The 17,407-nt window shown below is 52.5% G+C and overlaps 2 protein-coding genes and 1 long non-coding RNA gene across 6 annotated transcripts; 1 reads left to right on the forward strand and 2 right to left on the reverse strand.

Annotated features, from left to right (window-relative positions):
- The first annotated feature begins 236 nt into the window (after positions 1–236).
- RASL12 (RAS like family 12) lies at positions 237–9,956 on the forward strand. Of its 4 annotated transcripts, none has more exons than XM_033070634.2 (6): positions 237–390; positions 6,226–6,342; positions 6,419–6,475; positions 7,539–7,612; positions 7,697–7,887; positions 8,588–9,956. In XM_033070634.2, exons 2-6 carry the CDS (start codon positions 6,234–6,236, stop codon positions 8,970–8,972), a joined length of 816 nt encoding a protein of 271 aa, XP_032926525.1. In that variant the 5' UTR covers positions 237–390; positions 6,226–6,233; the 3' UTR covers positions 8,973–9,956. The 4 variants fall into 4 exon arrangements, with proteins under 4 accessions (XP_032926525.1, XP_032926523.1, XP_032926526.1 ...); XM_033070632.1 differs by lacking the exon at positions 237–390 and adding an exon at positions 5,294–5,381; XM_033070635.1 differs by lacking the exon at positions 237–390 and adding an exon at positions 5,294–5,381 and having other exon boundaries at positions 8,592–9,956.
- On the reverse strand, positions 399–4,592 carry KBTBD13 (kelch repeat and BTB domain containing 13). Its single transcript, XM_033070630.1, has one exon. The coding sequence runs from the start codon at positions 3,744–3,746 to the stop codon at positions 2,364–2,366; it is 1,383 nt and encodes a 460-aa protein (XP_032926521.1). The 5' UTR covers positions 3,747–4,592; the 3' UTR covers positions 399–2,363.
- A 1,741-nt stretch (positions 9,957–11,697) lies between the features above and the next one.
- Positions 11,698–15,989, reverse strand: LOC117001775. The gene is made up of 3 exons (XR_004419121.1): positions 15,846–15,989; positions 12,468–12,567; positions 11,698–11,828 (listed from the first exon to the last, which is right to left on the reverse strand). It is a non-coding gene; the product is annotated as an uncharacterized LOC117001775 (long non-coding RNA).
- Positions 15,990–17,407: the final 1,418 nt, after the last annotated feature.

Genomic DNA, 17,407 nt, shown 5'->3' on the forward strand with positions numbered 1-17,407 from the left:
GAACTCCCAGCCCTGTTTTTCCTCCTGCTTTCCCTTGGTTATACAAGCTTTTATTTTTGATACGGCCCTTATAAGGCAAGTCCATCTACAGACAGCTTTTCCTTACATTCCCCCTTGCCAAGATGATGTCACCTTAAAAACGAGACTTGCAAAAGGTTAAACTGTGATTAGGCAGATCTCAGCGCCTCGAACTGTGATCTTTGGCGGAGCAAACACCGTGAGGATGGAAAGGGGAAGATAAGGGTGCTGTGCTGGTGCCAGTGGTGCTGAATTCTGGTGGAGCAAAGCACACTGGCAGCATTGTGCCAACTCATTGTGCAAAGGCTGAGCAGCTTCTCACCCTCCTTAGTGGTTTGCTTGGTCCTGGATCTTGGATAGCTTCTTGCAGAGGTAAGAAATGTATCTTTTTTCCTCCCTTTGCACCTAAAATTATCTTACATTACTTTCTGGATCACAGTCTGGATTGATGGATGCGACAAATGGCTCTTGGGAACATCTGTGCCATACTCAGCTGCCTGCCAAGACTCGCACTTTCCTCAAGTGCTACACTTTAAATCTTAAAACCTTTTGCATTTTGTTGACAAGTATCTTGGTAAACCCCTGAACTATCAAGAAGCAGCATGTGGAGGTGGGGAGGAGGTTGTATCACTTGGTATCGGAACTGGAGGGAAGGGGTGAGCCTGCCAAGTTCTGTGATCCAGGGTTGGCCACAGGAGCCCAACATAAATATTTTAGTAACAGAATTATTTTAGCTTCATTTTAATGGATGTTTAAGCTGTTTGTTCAGCTTAAAATTGTTTTAAAGCAACATGTTTCCATGTGCTGCTCTCAGGAGAAGACAACGTGAAATGTTAATTGACTTTGTCTGGGAAGGGGATAATGATTTGACTTGATTTGATTTGATTTGATTTGATTTGATTTGATTTGATTTGATTTGATTTGATGGGTTGCTGTAACATTCCACCTGAGGACCACAATGCTGCTCAGCTCACAGTGCCCACAGTGCAGATCTGGGACAGTCTGGCAGTGTCCCCTGCCTCCCCCGTGCCACCGCCAGACCTGCAGCTCCACCAGCAGCAGTCCCCCCACGGGTGACATCGGGGTGGTGACCTGGCCCAGTGGCAAAGAGCAAATGGGGACGAGGTACATCCAGTGGTTTTCCATCTAGCTGGGTGCAGGCTGGGGTTTTCTGGTTTGTTTTGCTTTGCAGTTGCATTGAGTGGGTTTATTCTCAAATGCGGGAACTGTTTTGAAAATGCTGAGAACTTGGCGAGGATCAGCAGCAGAGGTATTTGAGGCATCCCAGCTGGTATCCCTTCCTCTCCCTCCCAGCCTGGACAGCACAGGCAGCCCAAAGCCTGCCCCATGGATGGGAAACCAGCTGAGCTGGGCTCTGGGTTTGCTGCTGCCAGAGCTCTGTGCTCCCCAGCCTTCCCCAGAGCTGGTGTTGAGGGCTGAGAACCCTCAACACCAGGTGGTGGGATCTAATGGGAACAGCTCCTCTGGCTGTGGAGCTCTGCAAGCCTGGTATCACCATGTAATGGCTCCCTCCCCCTCATTCCCTTTTGGCACTCTCAAGCTTTGCCATGTCCTCAAAAGACCCTGATTTGGCTCAAGCGAGTCTCTGGTGAGAGCCGGCACTTGCCACCCCATTGAGTCTGTACTGGGGCCTGAGGGGGTTGGTTGATGGTTCCCAGGTACCAGAAAACCCTTGGAACATTAAGCACCTGATGCTCAGGAGCTGCTTTCCTTCAGTCCCCATCTCCCCTCCTCCTCCCAGGACCCCGCTGCAGCCACAGAGAATTCCCAGGGGAGTGTGAGGCTGTGTGGGAACCGCACTCTGAAACCGAGCTGCAGCTGAAAAAGCATTAAGGGGCAGAAGCAAGTCCTGACACAGATCCTCGTTAGGAGGTATTTTCCTTCAGAAGCACGGGAGAAAAAAACCTCAAACCCAGGAGTAATGAAAAACACAGTAATGAGAAGCTTTTCTATAGCTTTCCTTTTAATTCCGGCATGTAATGAATGATTTCCCATCAAGGCAGAGAGGAGGTGGAATGCTGCACACCCTCAGAGTGCAATCAGAATAAATAAATCCCATGCTTGCATCTCTGTGGTATCTGTCCTCTGCAGAAGCCACAATGTCCTGCACACATGGCTGACAGGACTTTGTGCCCGTGCAGGGCAGGAAGAGACAGACAGCCCTTTCCATCTGGCAGGGTCTAATGTCACCTCCAAGGTCCAGCATGATGTGTCCCTGGACCTGAGCACAGCTCCATGGAGGAGGAGAGGAGCCCAGGGGAGCAGTGAGTGCAGAGCTGAGGTCATGTGCAAGGAGAGGATCCTGACGTGGGATGGGGAACCAGCTACGTCGCGATGTCGTGGTCACGTCTTGGCAGCCGCAGGAGGAAGGTCTGCAGGGAGCCACTGCGTGGGAAACCTGCCCGCTCCTTCTTCTGCTTCCAGGTCTCCTCTTCCACAGAGTAGAGGAGCGTCAGCATCTTGTTAACAGTGTAGATGGTGTCCCCCCTGACCACAGCAGTGAAGAGAGCTCCCTTGCTGTTCATGAACTGCCCGGGCAGGGCGCTCCACTGCCGGGATGTCAGGTTGAAGCAGTCGATGACACAGCGCAAGAAGTCATCGGAGGGGCCGTTGCGCATGACGTAGAGGTTGTCACGATGGGCCACCATGCAGTGCCCGTAGCTCTGGTGCCGCTTGAGCTCGGTGACGGGAAGCCACGCGTCCTGCTGGGTCTCGTACTCATAGATGACAGTGGTGTCCAGCGGCTGCCACAAGCAAACGAAGATCTGCCCCAGGGCTTGGGCACAGGGCGCTGCCGTGCTCGGCTGTGGCAGGTCAGAGACAAACGTCCAGGTGCTGGAGGCCAGGTCGTACCTCTCCACGGACTTGAGCGAGATCTTCTCGTACTCGCCACCAATGGCGTAGAGGTAGCCCTCGTGGCCCACCAGCCTGACATCGTAGCGCAGCTGGTGAGGGCTGGGGAACTCACTCCAGGTGTTGTCATCAGCATCGTAGCAGAAGCTGCTCTCCACCACCTGCTTGTTGGCCCCATAGACGCCACCCACGATGTAGATCTTATTATCCATGGTTGCCATGCCGGCTAGGAATGTGCTGGCAGTCAGCGGGAGGCAGGAGAGGGTCCTCCACGTGTTGGTCTCCTCATCCAGGTAGCAGATGGTCCTGGAGAGGTCCTCCAAGAACTCGAAGGTGGGTGTGTGGGCTCCCACTGCCACAAAGGTGCTGGGTAGCAGGGCTTCCACATAGGCGAGCAGGTCATCGGGGAGGCAGTCCAGGTACTCCTCCAGCTCAGCGTAGCTGTCCCTGATGTACAGTGCAGCGCAGTGGAAGAGATCCAGGAGGCCGAATATGGCAGCGGCTTGGTACAGCAGGATGCAGTTGTCAGAGTTGATGGAGTGGATCAAGTACTTGGCCAAGGGCTTCACCTGCAGGAAGGCAGCACATTCCACTGCCTGGAAGGTCTCCTCGCTGCCAAGGATGGGCCTCTCGCCTGCCAGCACCCGCAGCATGGCGAGGAACCCGGCTGCGCTCAGCTCCCCCAGCCCGATCTCCTCCTGCGTGCTCTCCCTCATGCCCGAGCGGAAGAGGGCACGGAAATACTCACTGCTCTCCACCAGCAAGGACTTCTCCACCGAGAATGACTGCTCCTCCACCCGGATACGCACCCGCTCCGGGGGCCCTGCCTGGGAACCTTCCTCCTCTGGGGTCATCCTCAGCCGGCACCTCAGCAGCTCTGAGGGATTAGGGAGCACTCAATGCCCCTCTGTGCCGTGCCCCTGCACGGCCCCTCCGGCCTTCTCCACCTTTTGATGCCTTTGCTGCACTGCCCAGTGGCCTTGTAATATAAATACCTAGGGCTAAAGATAGCTGAGCTCGTGACCGGGGCCCTTCAAAGGCATCCGCCAGGCTCAGCTGCCCCCCCAGCCTCAGGCAGGGTTCCAGTGTCACCAGCCAGCACTGGGCACAGCAGAGGTGCCTGGATCATCCCATGGAGCATGCCCAGCCACTCTGGAGAAAACAGGTTTTGTTCTGTCCACTCTCAGGCATCCTCCTTGTGATGCCCTAAGGAACAGTCCCCAGCCTGGGGGGGCAACACACTTGCATGCCTGGAAAGACCATATGCCACACTATTTTTTTTTCCTTTAAAACGTGCAGTTTACAGCCCAGAGAGGTAAACAACATCAGGAAATCTCATTGCCCAGCTCAGCCATGGGAAAGGGGGCTTGGCTGTTCCTCAAGTATTTCCATGGGCAGGGAGATACCTTCCTTTGTGACCCTCCCCATGGCAGTGGCATCTGCAACATCCATCCCAGCTGCAAGGAGCCATAAGCCTGCCTGTGCTCCACCTGGGCATCTCATGGTGAGAAAAAGGAAGTGCAGCAAGTTCTTCTCACCAAAAAACGTTCCCCCCTGGCCTCAGGACTTGCCAGCTTCCCATAACACCTGGCTGTGGGAAGAGATAAACCCCTGTTTACTGACACAGAGCTTGACAGTGAGGAAAAGTGTTACTTGTGGCACATCGCTTGTTTGTGTGCTAATCACAGCTTCTGGGTAGAAATCCCATTTCAACTGCACTGTGGGGTGCCAAGGAAGGTTGACAACAGGGCTCACTTGGGGGCTCCTTCTCCCCATCACTACCCATGATTAGTTTGCAACTGGTGTTTTGTTTTGATGAATAATTTAACCTGAGCAGCTCATCCTGTTCAAGATCTACTTTTTGCTCCTTCCTTAACCCCCTCATCCCAGCAGCTGGGAACTGTCCAGGCAGTGCATGATGGCAAAGCTGTTGCCTCAGGGTCATGGCCACAACAGGTTCCCCCAAAAAATCTGAGTTTAGGGGAAAATGGGAGAGTTTTACACTTGCACTACTGTCATTGATCCTCATGGATACCCAACTTAAGATGCCATATTTAGTTCCAATTGCTTTTAAGCACCCTAGACCTGTGACCAAAGGGGGTCTGGGGTAAAAGGTCCTCAGAGGGGCTCTGCTTCCCACAGGGGAGTTACCCCTGTGATCCCCATCCTCTCCATCCCTGAGGCTTGCAGGGACTTCCACACTCCCAGACTATTTCGGGAAGGTTTAAAAATATCCTGCCCGTATTAAGGGGCAATATTCCCAAGGGCGCAGTAGCCCCGCACGGCCCCGGAGCAGCCCTCGCCTCCAGCTGCGGCTGTGCCCCCCCCCGAGTCCCTCGGGACCGGCCCAGCGGCCGCGTCCTGCGGTCCCGGGCACTGAGCCCCATCCCAAATGGCTGAGATCGCCATGACAACGCTGACTTCAGCCTCCGCCACCTACTCCGGCTCAGAGCCACTGGGTGCTGGCTGATGGATTGCTTCGGGTACTGGTGAGTACTCCCCGGGCTGCTTTTTCCTCTTGGGACCGAGTCTTTTTGGTGGAAAAAGGGTATTTTTCTCCCTCGAAAGCCTCTACCGGCAGCAGAAGGTGTCCGTGCTTAATTGCACGGGAAGGAGCGGGCAGGTGATGCGCAGGGGGTGGACAGGCAGCTCCGGTGCTGCTCCTGCCTGCCCGAGGTGCGATGAGTGCGCCGGCCTCAGCCACGACCCAGGCACCAGCCTTGGGCTTGCTGGGGACACGGCGAGGAGCCGAGGGCTCAAGCAGGTGCTGGGACATGGCGAGGTGGCCGCCAAGCCGAGGCACGGCAGGTGTCGGGCCCGGGGGTCCCTGCCCGAAGCCGGGCGAGCTGGCGGTGCCGGCGTGTGCTCTGCCGGGGGGACCGTCCTCGGGGTGGCCGGGGCAGCGTGTCCAGCCCCGCGGCGGGGCAGCTTTCCTTACAAGGAGTTTGGCTGGAGCCCGAGCAGCGGGAGCCTCGCTCGCCTCCGCCTGCCTCATTCATCGCAGCCCCGGCCGTGCAGGGACCGCTGCTGGCCCGGCCCCGCGCTCACCGACAGCCCCGCGTCCCCTCCGGCCCCGGGTTTTAAGGTGGGAAGCTGCGTTTCTCTTCTCTTTCTGGGGTGCGCAGAGGGCTGGGGGCTCCTTCTCTTTGGGTGGGATGCTGGCCACCACTGTGGGATGAGGATGCCAGCCAGCCTGGCTCCAGGATGAGGATGGAAGAGAGGGGATCTCCTACCCTGGTGCTGCTGAGCAATTCTCTGCAACCACGACCCAGTGAGAAGGTCCCCATCCGACACGGCAGCGGGTGCTCCACGTCCCCCCGCTCTCTCCCGCAGGACCGAGGATGTCCTCGATGTTCGGCAAGCCCCGAGCCAGCAGCGAGCGGCCGGCCCAGAGTCCCCTCCCCGAGTGCAACGTGGCCATCCTGGGGTGCAGAGGGGCCGGCAAGTCAGGTGAGACGGGCAGGGCAGGGCACCGGGGACCTGCCGGAGTGACACCGGCCTCACCTGCCTCTTCCACCTCCTGCAGCTCTCACCGTGAAGTTTCTGACCAAGAGGTTCATCAGTGAATATGATCCCAACCTGGGTAAGGCGCGTTCTTGTGCCATGAAGCATCCTTCCTATCTCCCACATTTCCCATGAATGTGGCATGTAAGGGGAAAGAAAAAACAACCCACACAAAATTATATAAAAAACAACAGAAGGGCTGGATTTGACCCAAAACCATCTGTGAAAACAGAGGTGAAAGCAGTGCCCTCTCTGGGGGCACTTCCCACAGGAAACATTGGCTTCTTACATTGCTCCCAGAAAACCAAAAGCTGAATTCTTGGGGCTCTTTGAGGAGCATCTCATGTCTGTTGGGCAGGGAGAAGGCTGAGGGAATGAGGATGGGTGCACAGCAGGCAACCCTGGGGCTGAGTTTTGCAGTGAGCAGTTCATTTTTTTTCCCACTCATTTGAGTAATTAATAACTATTTTCCTAGGCCTGACTCCAGGCTGTGGGGAAGAACCATAAATGATTTATCGGGGACATTAGAGAGATATGGACCTTGTCCAGGAACCAACTCCAGCCCCTAATAATTCAGAGACTTTTAGAAAGAAGGATAAATCCTTTCTTCCTCAGATATTTTTGGGAATGCGGTTTCATCTTCCCACGTCAAAACCTTTCCGAAACACATCCGTTAAAAGCTGGCCCAAAGAAAGCATCTTTGTCCTGGGGGAATGGCTCAACAGCTCTCCCTGCCTTCCTTCCAAAGGAAAAGACTGCTCCTCTTGCTTGATTTATTGAGATAAAGTCTCATGTCAAGCCCCCAGCTTGCTTTATCTCATCAGGCCATGGCTTTTAGATAAGGGCCAAGCCCTGGGTGCAGTGATGGTTGTGCCAATCTCCTTCTCCTGTGGGAGTTCATGCTTGCAGCATGTGGGGAGAAATAAGCGCTCCCAGCCAGGCTACCCCAGCAACATCACCACCAGTCCCCCAAAATAATGTCTCAGGAAGGAGTAAGGTGGGAGGCATTGGTGGAGGATGCTCCTCATCAGGGCTGAAATTTTTCCACGGTGTCCCAAACATCCTGGGCTTTGCTTGGCTTTGAAGAAGACAGGATGTGCCAGCCCATCCTCACAACCACCCTTCTTCTTTCCTTCTTGCAGAGGACACCTACTCCTCGGAGGAGCTGGTGGACCAGCAGCCTGTGCTCTTGAAGGTGATGGACACTGCTGACCAGGTGAGGCATTGGGGGGATGATGACCAGCTGGGCCATGGCTGGACCATGACCGGACTGCAGCTCAGCCACTCCTCTCACACCCAGGACGGCCCCGGGAACTGCGAGCGCTACCTGTGCTGGGCCAGCGCCTTCCTTGTTGTCTACAGCATCGACAACAGGAAGAGCTTCGAGGGCTGCCAGCGCTACCTCGAGGTGCTCGCCCTGCACGCGCAGGGCTGCCAGCGCCGCTGCCCCGTGCTCCTGCTGGGAAACAAGCTGGACATGGAGCAGTACAGGTATCGGGCACGCGGTAAGGCTGCCTGTTCCCCCTGGGAGACAGCTCACAGATCCCCATCCCTCCAGCCGGGATGCAAAACCCAAATCCGATTTCTTTATGGGTATTTCCGCCCCCATTAGTATTTGCAACATCCTCCCACATCTCCAAAGTTTCTGCTCTCCTGCCCGAGGGCTGATGTGTTTATTTTGAGCCCGTTGGTATTTTCAGTAGGATGTTTTTTGGCTGAGTGGTGAGGCAGCGTCACCATCCCTGGCAGGACTTGGGCCAGAGGAGCCCCTCCGGACATGCCCTTCCTTTCCCTGGAGCCCTCTAGTTCCAGCCCCACTGCCAGGACTGGATGTGCCCAATATGTTTTTCTGGCCTTTTGTGCTGCTCTGTGGTCCCTCGGGTCCCTGAGTGCATTGCTGGAACCCCCACGCTCCCAGGATGGAGGTATCCCCCTCCCCACAGCAAGGACCTGCCCCATCTCCTCCTCCCTGCTTCCCAGAGCGCTGTCATCCCACCCACCCCTGGCTTCCTGGAACGCATCCCTAACAGGGGAAGCTGCATGATTCCCCAGGGACACAGAGACCATTACAGGGCAGGGATGGGCAGGTGCTGCCTTGATGCTCTTTGGAAAGGAGGCGAGGGATGCAGGATCTATTCAGGTGGCTGCCATGCCCCAAGGGACCCTGCAGCATCCCCTCCCCTCTCGCCAGGCAGGTGCTCTCAGCAGAAGGGATGTCCCTCGCCAGCAGGTTCGGGTGCCTTTTCCATGAGGTGTCGGCATGCCAGGACTTCTCTCGGGTGCAGCACGTCTTCCACGAGGCCGTGCGGGAGGTGCGGCGCCAGGCCGAGTGGAACCTGCCCCTGCGGCCGCTCTTCATCTCCGAGGAGCGGCCCTGCCCTCCCGTGGCCACGCCGGTGGCCCTGCCCACCCACCACAGCTTGGCCACCTGCACCTTCAACACCCTCTCCACCGTCAACTACAAGGAGATCCCCTCGGTGGCCCAGGCCAAGCTGGTCACCGTCAAGTCCTCGCGGGCTCAGAGCAAAAGGAAGGCTCCCACGCTAACCTTGCTGAAAGGCTTCAAGATATTTTAGGACACGTCCCTGCGGGCTGCAGAGAGGGAGGAGAGAGACCCTCATCCATCCCAGCTCCACAGGGCCTGAGACCTCCCATGATGGACTCACAGGCATTGCAGCAGACAGTGGCTCTGTCTCCATGCCGGGGCAAAGCCAGAAGTGGCAACTTGGCGAGCAGGGAGAGTGCCAAGGGTCTGACATGGGCTGTGGCATCGCTCTGCCTGCCCCTGCCCACTGCTGCTGTGCTGTTTGCACCCTGTCCTGCCACTGGCACTGGGGCCAGCTCGGTTTTCTGTGAGGATGCAGCAGTTCCCAGAGGAGCCGGAGCTGCGGATACCATTGGGAGGGCAAGGACCAGCCCCATGTGGGCACCTGGAACACAGCTCCAGGAGCCCAGGAAGGGAGCTCATTAATCCAGCATGGAGGCACCCATCTCGTTCATCCCACAGGTCCCCGACTAAGCAATAAGTAGGAAGAATTTTTATTTTTTTAAATCCAGATAAAAAAGGTGCAGACACATTTCAGCTGCTTAAAGGCCTCAGGTGGCCTGAAACTGATACCCACACATCAAGCTAAGTCACACCAAAATTGCTGCTTTTTTAATCAACTTTTTACACTACAGCATCCTCTTCCAAATGCTTTGCAAGGAGACGCTTTGCTGACAAGGACATGGTCTGAAAAGACTATTTTTAAAAGACTGGTGAATTTCCAACAATGTCCTAAATTATTTCATGGCTTTTACACGTGCCCAGCGAAGAACACAAAGAGAATCGTGGAGCAGACCAGGCTTTACCTGTGCCCAAGCCAGGTGCTCTATCAGGTTAAATGTTCTGCTTCTCCTTGGAGTTGCAGTTACTTTGCAGAGTAAAACATCATGTGTATATTTGTACATATAGCCATATAAATATATATATATATGACCTTACTGACAGAGATATTCAATATGGCATTTTGATCAACCACTTTGGAAAGTATTTTAATAAAGAGGATTCTGAAAACAATAAAAATGCCTCAGCTTCAGTGTGGCTGTTTCCCTGATGGGAAGTGAGGGTGCTTTCCCTGGCTGACTGCAGGCCAAGCTTCCCACTTCCTTCCCTGGCTCAGCTCCTGCCTGTTTGCAGCACCTGAGGGAGGAGATGAAGCTGGCACTGAAGGGAAGGCTGGAAGCAGCCAGGAGCAGTGGGGGAACATGACCCAGGCAGCAGCTGAGCCCAGGACCCCTCCTGCAGGTGCAACTCTGCTGCTTTCTTGTTTCACCCTTTTTTTTCCCCAGGTTAAACTGCATTTTTAATCTTGCACCCCTTTGAGCTGAGACATTCCAGTACCTTCCTTGAGGCTTAACTGGGCTGACTTCAACTGCCACTATCTGGGCTCCTCAGACATCTCTGTGTACAGGGATGTGACAGTCCCGTCCTTCCACTGGACCACCACGTCTCCTGGTCTCTGGTTCTGGGGCCCTGGCTCCTGCTGTAGAGGCTTGGCCGGGCTGTATTCCTGCACAGGCATCAGGGCTTGCTTGGCATCCAGGTCAGCCTCCTGTGTGCTTCGTGCATCTCCCGTCAAGAGGATCTTCCTTTTCCTGCAGGGAAGGCACAACAAGGACGCACAGAGTGAAGCCCAGCCCACATCTGAGGGCACCTACCCCGAGGTGAGGGTCACAGCCATCAGTTTGCACCGGAACACGCCAGGTGAGCTGAGCCAGGTGAGTGCTCTGAAGTGTTTGAGCACGCACAGGGGATTCACACTCGGAGAGCACCCAGCTCCTGAGCCAGGAGCAGCACGCAGCCAGCCATCACTAGAGGGAGAGGGAGGCAGGCTCGCAGCGTCAGCTCCGCTCTCCTCTGAAGGCGGCAGCTCTCACACGGTGCTAAATTTCCGCGCTGTAGCAAGCAGCGAGATGCTCCTCAGCTGTGCAGCAACTGGGGAATTGTGTGGGGCTGTGGATGGGGAAAGGCTGGGAGTCCTCCTCCAGAGCCTCTCAGACCACAGGTATCACTCCCCTCCCAGCAGCCCTGTTGGGCTGGGCAGAGCTGTGCAGACCTTTATTTGATCCAGAGCCCACAGAAGCGGCTTGTTCCAAAGCGAGCAGGCATCAGACAAGCTTTGAAAAAATGGTTCAAAGGGAGTTTGTTTTTGCTCTTCTCCCCATCATTCAGAGCTTGTCCTGCCAAACTCCTGTGTCTGTTTGCCTGGGAGGATTCCAGGGCATGACCACACACCAAAAGATTCTGAAAATTTCCTCTCACCTGTTTCGCACAATGTTAATGGCCAGAAGAACAAGACCCAAAATCATGGTTGTGAGGGAAAGCCCAAGAACCGAGTAATTCCATGTTGAGGCTGAGGGAAAGCAGAGAGGCAGTGTTAGCAGCACAGCACAGTGTAACCCACAGAGCCTGGCCAGGGGTTTTCTGAGGACACCCAGGATGCTCTGTCCTTGATTTTTGTGGCTTTGAAGCTGATCCTCATGACGCTGACCTGCTATGTCAATCTGCTCCCTCCACCCTGCCAAAATCACAAGAGACCTTTGCTCTCCTGGCAGCTCTGTCTGCAAAGAGGCTGAACTCCAGAGACACTATCTCAGCAAAGCCTCCTGCCTGTCTTCACCTGTGGCCTGCTTATTCCAGAGGCAAGACTGAGGGTTTGTCTGGGGTAAATCACCTCATCAGGCATGTCTTAGGCAGGAGAGCTAACAGCCAAGGATTTGTCTCAGCCCAGAGCACCAGTGGCACTTACGGTCTTCTCTGCGGAAGAACCAGAGCAGCTCCTCCAGCTCTTCCCGTTCCAAGCCCAGTGGGAGGGTAATGTTGCCAGCTGTGTGCTCATCCACCTGTGTGCTGGCCAGGGTGGTTGGGTGGTGCTGGTGCTCTGCCTCAGCTGTGGTGGAAAGGTGCAATAGTCACTGACTGACCTTCCCCTTCACTCCCAGGGCTGCCCAGCACGTCTCTCCAAGCAGGCAAATGCAGCCCTGAGCGCACAGCATGATCCATGCACTGACAAGTGGAGAGTGCTTTTGGCTGCAGACCCCATTATAGTGGGGCACCAGGGCTGCAAACCCCAGGATGCTGAGAGGGCCTTTCCACATTCCCCATCTCCCACCATGGAGAGGCAGCTCTGTGTGCCACAATTCAGCAAAGAGCTGCCTTGCCAAGACCAGTCCTGGAAATCTGACTCTGGACTGCAGTCCTCCAGCAATAAATGTCTATTTATCAGGCTGGCTTGTATACACGGCTTGACTAGTGTTTTTTATCAGAAAACCTTCAGTATTGCAAAGAAACCAACATATAAGTGTGGCCAACCCCAAGCACAGAACATACACACAGAAAATCAGATGGGAATGATACCCAGTTCTGGAAATGGGGTGCAACTTTTTCCTTGGCTCAGCCAGGCTGCTGCTGGAATATACTGAGGAAAATAGCCCCATAGAAAGAAATAAACTGTATTTCCAGGAAGTTAAGGTGTTTGCACATGTGACCTATTTCACCCACACCATCATGCTTTAAGCCAAGACTCTACCTTGCAGGAGCAAAAATGGGATTATCCAGAAGAACTTCATATTCGTATATGCAGGTTGGATGGATCACGCCTTCACAGTATTTCTTCAGTGTGGAGATGTCTGCAAAAGACAGAGAAACAGGAGTTGAGAGAGAACCTGATACCCCTCCTTACTCCAGCTCCATTCAGAGAAGGGATCTCATGTACCTCAGATCTGTTTCCTTCTGTGAACGTGAGTCTGAGCTGCCAGGACAGGGTGCAGAAATCCCTGGACCACCGAGGTGACAGCAAAGGGGGTCTGGCACTGCATCTGCTGCCTGTGAACCTGTGCAGATGTGAGCTCAGGTGCTGTGAGCCAGCCCCTCCCCAGCTAACAAAGCTTCCCTGCTTGCTCCCCTAGAGAATATATACTTTGCATGTGACTGCCTATTGCCAACCCATGGATGGCAGAACAAGGGTGTGGAGATGAGGAAGTGGAATGCTGAACTCCAAGAGGAGGCAAGGCTGGCTTGCTTTGTAGCTGAGGCTAAAATATCTCCCATCCCTCAAGGAAAGAGAAAGTCCTCTTTGACCTTTAGTCCCTCATTTGTTAGTGGCATTGATCCAGCTTTTATGGCTGGTTGTCCAAATGAAGGGACCTGCCCTGAGCAGGAGCTCCTGGCTGTCCACTGGGGGTTGGTGAGATGTTGAGGTGGCTCTCCCCAGCCCACTGCTCACTGGCCATCACCCACTGGCAGCTCAAGAGCACCACAACACACACACACCCCTCAGACATTCTGGCCCCACAAGCCATTAATTATTATATGAAGACTTTTATGACAGTCTGATACTCCCAACTTTTACCTGCTTTTGCTGTGTGGCCTGTTGCTGTCTGAAACTTGCTCACAGGCATGTTCCACTGTGCCAGGCGTGTCAACAACACTTTTGCTGACTCCTCAGGGAAGCATTTGTCCCGTAGGTTATGGACCTAATGATTGCTACTATTTTCCCCCCCATTCTCAATGTCTTCACAATTCAAAGTTCACATTTTATAACTAACCAGGCATGCAGGCTTACTCCCTGCTGCCAGAAAACAACCTGCTAGCAATTCTTTGAGGAGGGGACTCTCGAGTATGTAGTCCACTTTGTATTTCAGAAAATATGGGTAAAGCTGCTCCCTGCAGTTAGGTGTGCCAATTACCTTTCCATCCAGGTAACCTTTAGCTTATTCACATGGATCACCCCTCACAAAGGAGGAAATAAGGCCTTGGTGCCAATGAAAATAAGTTACAAGTCAGTTACACCCTAATAAGAAGTGGCACTTGAATGTGTTAAATCTTGCTGTGCAAGGCTTCTGAGTAATCATTTGCTCGAAGAGGAATATTTGACAAGCATGTTGCTGATTTTCCCCTAAGGTGTTTCATAAGTTGTGGGCTACCTCCTGGTGTCTATGCACTACAGGGATGCTGGAAAGCTGCTGGAAGTACTTCACAACTTCATCAAGCAGTGACCAACTGCCAAATCTCCCCAGACATGGGAGGCCAGAACGTTGCAAGTAAAGCACAGCAGCAGAATGGACACTTACTGTGCATCAACAGGACATTTGTGTAAAAGACTTTAAGGGAAAATCCTGTTATTTTACAGATCTTTTACATCTAAATCACATTAACAAAATTTGTTTCATTCATCAAAGCTACAAAACAAAGTGTTCTCAGCTCAGTGTGTCTACTCCGGTGGAGTCTGAGCAGGATTCTGCCCAGTAAGGAAACAGTGACTCCCACAATTGGGCTGGATATGCTCTGAGGAGTTTGGATCTTCCAGCCTGGAAGAGATTTTTAAAGGCATCTCCTCCAGCCTTCCCCACACAGCTGCTCTGCCCTGCTGCCCACATCCCAACGTGGGTGAGCACTGCTCCCTGAGAGCAGCTGGGAGAGTGGGGAGGATGTTCTTCCCCATTGCTCCCCTGCCTGCACATCTCAGCAGTCACTCTGGGGGCTGATGGACAGGGATGAGCCCTTAGATCCAGGACTCTGCAAGTCCAAGTGTGCACTTTGCTCTCCTATCCCTCTGAAGGCACCCAAGACCCTTCTGAGGTTGCTTCCCAACTTGGCTTCTCTCAAATGAGAGAGAGCTCTTGCACTTTATGCTCATATGGAAGGAGGAAGAAAGAACAAAGAGGACAGTGCCTGTCAAGAAACATTTTACCTGTGTTATTTTGAGTTTATATTGACACCTGAACATCTTTGTAATTTCTTTCTTTTTGCAAATGGAATTTTAAGATCCAAAGCTGCAAAATCTGTACAGTATTATGTATTTCAGGAACAAAGAGTCACACACCAATGCTATTTCAAATCCTCCTGTGGATCTGTGGACTTTGCCAGCATTCAATGAAATCTCCAGATATTACAGGAAAATGCCAAGGGACTGCTTTTTGCTCTATGCATTGATCCCAGCACTTAAATGGCAAAAACGTTCCTCATAATGGATCCCTTGAAGATCTGAGACATACCACATGCAGAAGGCAGAGCTGAGGGATTGGTGCTCTAAAGGTTGGCACAATCCAGCAAGGGGGCTGTGCCATGTGGGAACAGGGGAACACACACATCCCCAGCTGCACGTGGACCCTTTCCAGCCAGGGCACAGCACGTGGTGCTGTGAAACCACCCCGTGCTTTCCATGGTGGTTTTTGTCAGCTCTGATATTCACCAAGACACATTTTGCCCTCGTTCTGCAAGTGAGAAGTCTTTAGATAAGTATTATACTGGTTTAATAAAGATGGGGGAAATATTTTGGAAAGACCATCAAGGACAGCTTCTGTTAAGAAGCTCTGTATTCAAAACTCACTACACAATATGGGACAATGCATTTAGAACATCTTAGTCTTTTAAAATCAGTCTCTTCTTGTCATCCACACTCTCTCTGGTGGTTATCTTATCTTAGCTGATTGCATTAAAATGGGTCAGTTATTCCAAATACAGTATTAAAGTGGGATGTCCTGTCTGGGATTCATAGAGGATTTATATACAATGTCACACCACAGACATGCAAATGGATAGTATGGTTTATAAAGGTACATGAAGGTCTGAGCTCCATCATGGAACACAAGGAATTGTTTAATATTTAAAATATTAAGGCAAGAAGCAGTCTGTGCTATTTTTAACCTCTGTAAAGTAAAAAGGTAAAGAGCAAATCTAAGTTATATTACACATTTTCCTTTGACTGCTTTTAAATGCAGGAGTTATCCCTGCTTCTTCCCATTCAGACAGTCTCCCCTTAAAAAGTCTGCCTTCACTTAAAATTTCCAAGGATTCAAGCTTTCTAAGTGAAATAAATAAATAAATAAGCCTTTCTTTACAGATAGCTATAAATTAACCCAGCAGCCAGTGCAGCACGAATGCCCGTTAATCTCTGCTAACTCACCAGAAACACGCAGTTCCAGCAGGGAGGAAGCTACATTTCTTCTTTAAGCCCTGTCATCCGAAGACATCTCCTCCAAGCACCGTGGTGATACAAGGTTCCCTGTGCTCCTGCTCTGGGTTTGCTACGAGCTGTGATTCATTCTGCTCCTGAGTCATGTGTGAAGGCCAGTTCAACAGGTGAGGTACACTCCAGCCCCTGAAAAAACACACCTCTTTAGTGGGACCATTTACAGCACGAGGTGAATGACCTTTTGCCAAAGAGTGAGCTGTAACAACTTCCAGTTTATTTGCTCAAGTTATTGGCATAATCAGTATTAAGAGAGCACGCTGAGTAGAATGACATTCAGTAATAAGTTACCCTGCAGCTAAAATAAATGATAATGTTCACTCTGCTTGGCTCAGTCCTCATTGCATACAGGAAGCATCTCCTGATAAAGCAGATACTATCCCTTTTTTTTTTTCTTTTCAAGGCCGTCAGAGCATCTTACCAGAGCAAACAACTTTGCATGCAAAGCTTGAAGCAGCAGTCAGAGATTTTGCCGTCCCAGTTTCACAGGTACTGGTAATGCCTGGCTAAGTCAACACTCTGCTAAGGGGCTCTGCAGACTGATGTGCTGCTTTTTGTGCCAACCAAGGAGGATTCCTCCCCCCTGAACTACCTGGTTCATGGATGGAGCTGAACACTGCAAAGCAAGAGAGATGCATCTCACCAATGGGCTTGGGAGACACAGCTAACTCTGGTCAGCTCCAGCTGAACTCCAGATGGTGGGTGTAGTATCCTTATGTTTGTCCTGTTCTTGATGTTTTTAATCTCGAAATAAAGTGTTCAAAGCCATGTTTGACAGGGCTTGGAACAATCTGGTCTAGTGGAAGGTGTCCCTGCCCATGGCAAGGGTGTTGGAATGAGATGATCTTTATGGTCCTGTCCAACCCAGGACATTCTATGATTCTGTGATCTTTGGCACTGAAGCTTTGTTCCACTGTGATTAATCCTTTGAATCCCATCTCATATCCAGAGTTTCCCTGGGCAGCCCCAGTGAAATATCCCCCAGCAGACGTGTGCTCCCCAAACAGAGGTGTTTCACTGCTCAGCCTCAGCCTGGCAGTGATCAGATGGGAGCTCAGAAACTCATTCCCAGGAAACAAGAGCTGCTCCTGCTGCTGGAGGCATGTCCGGCCAGGACATCCCACCACATGGTAGATTGTGCTGTCTTTCCTCCTCAATTCCACCTGGATCTTTTCAGAAGTGCCACCACAATGGAGAACACTTTTCTAGCATCTGTGAGCTTTTTGTTGCTAGGGAAAGGGTGCACAGGGACAGGACAGTCAGTGTTCTCACAATCAAACCCTCTGGCCTTGGGAAGGCACAAAGGAGACACTTGGCCTCTGCAGAACAATCTCTGAGTAGAGGGATGGAGACACTGGCCATGGTGAAGAGGTGACTGTAACAAAAGGATGGTGACTGCAGAACCCCAGAAGGTTCCTTTTCATCCCAATTTTCTACATGGCTCGATGCCTATACCCAGGGTCAGGATGCAGGTAGAGGGCTGTTTGTTTAGGACT

This window comes from Catharus ustulatus, chromosome 12, assembly GCF_009819885.2.
Source record: "Catharus ustulatus isolate bCatUst1 chromosome 12, bCatUst1.pri.v2, whole genome shotgun sequence".
NCBI lineage: Eukaryota > Metazoa > Chordata > Aves > Passeriformes > Turdidae > Catharus > Catharus ustulatus.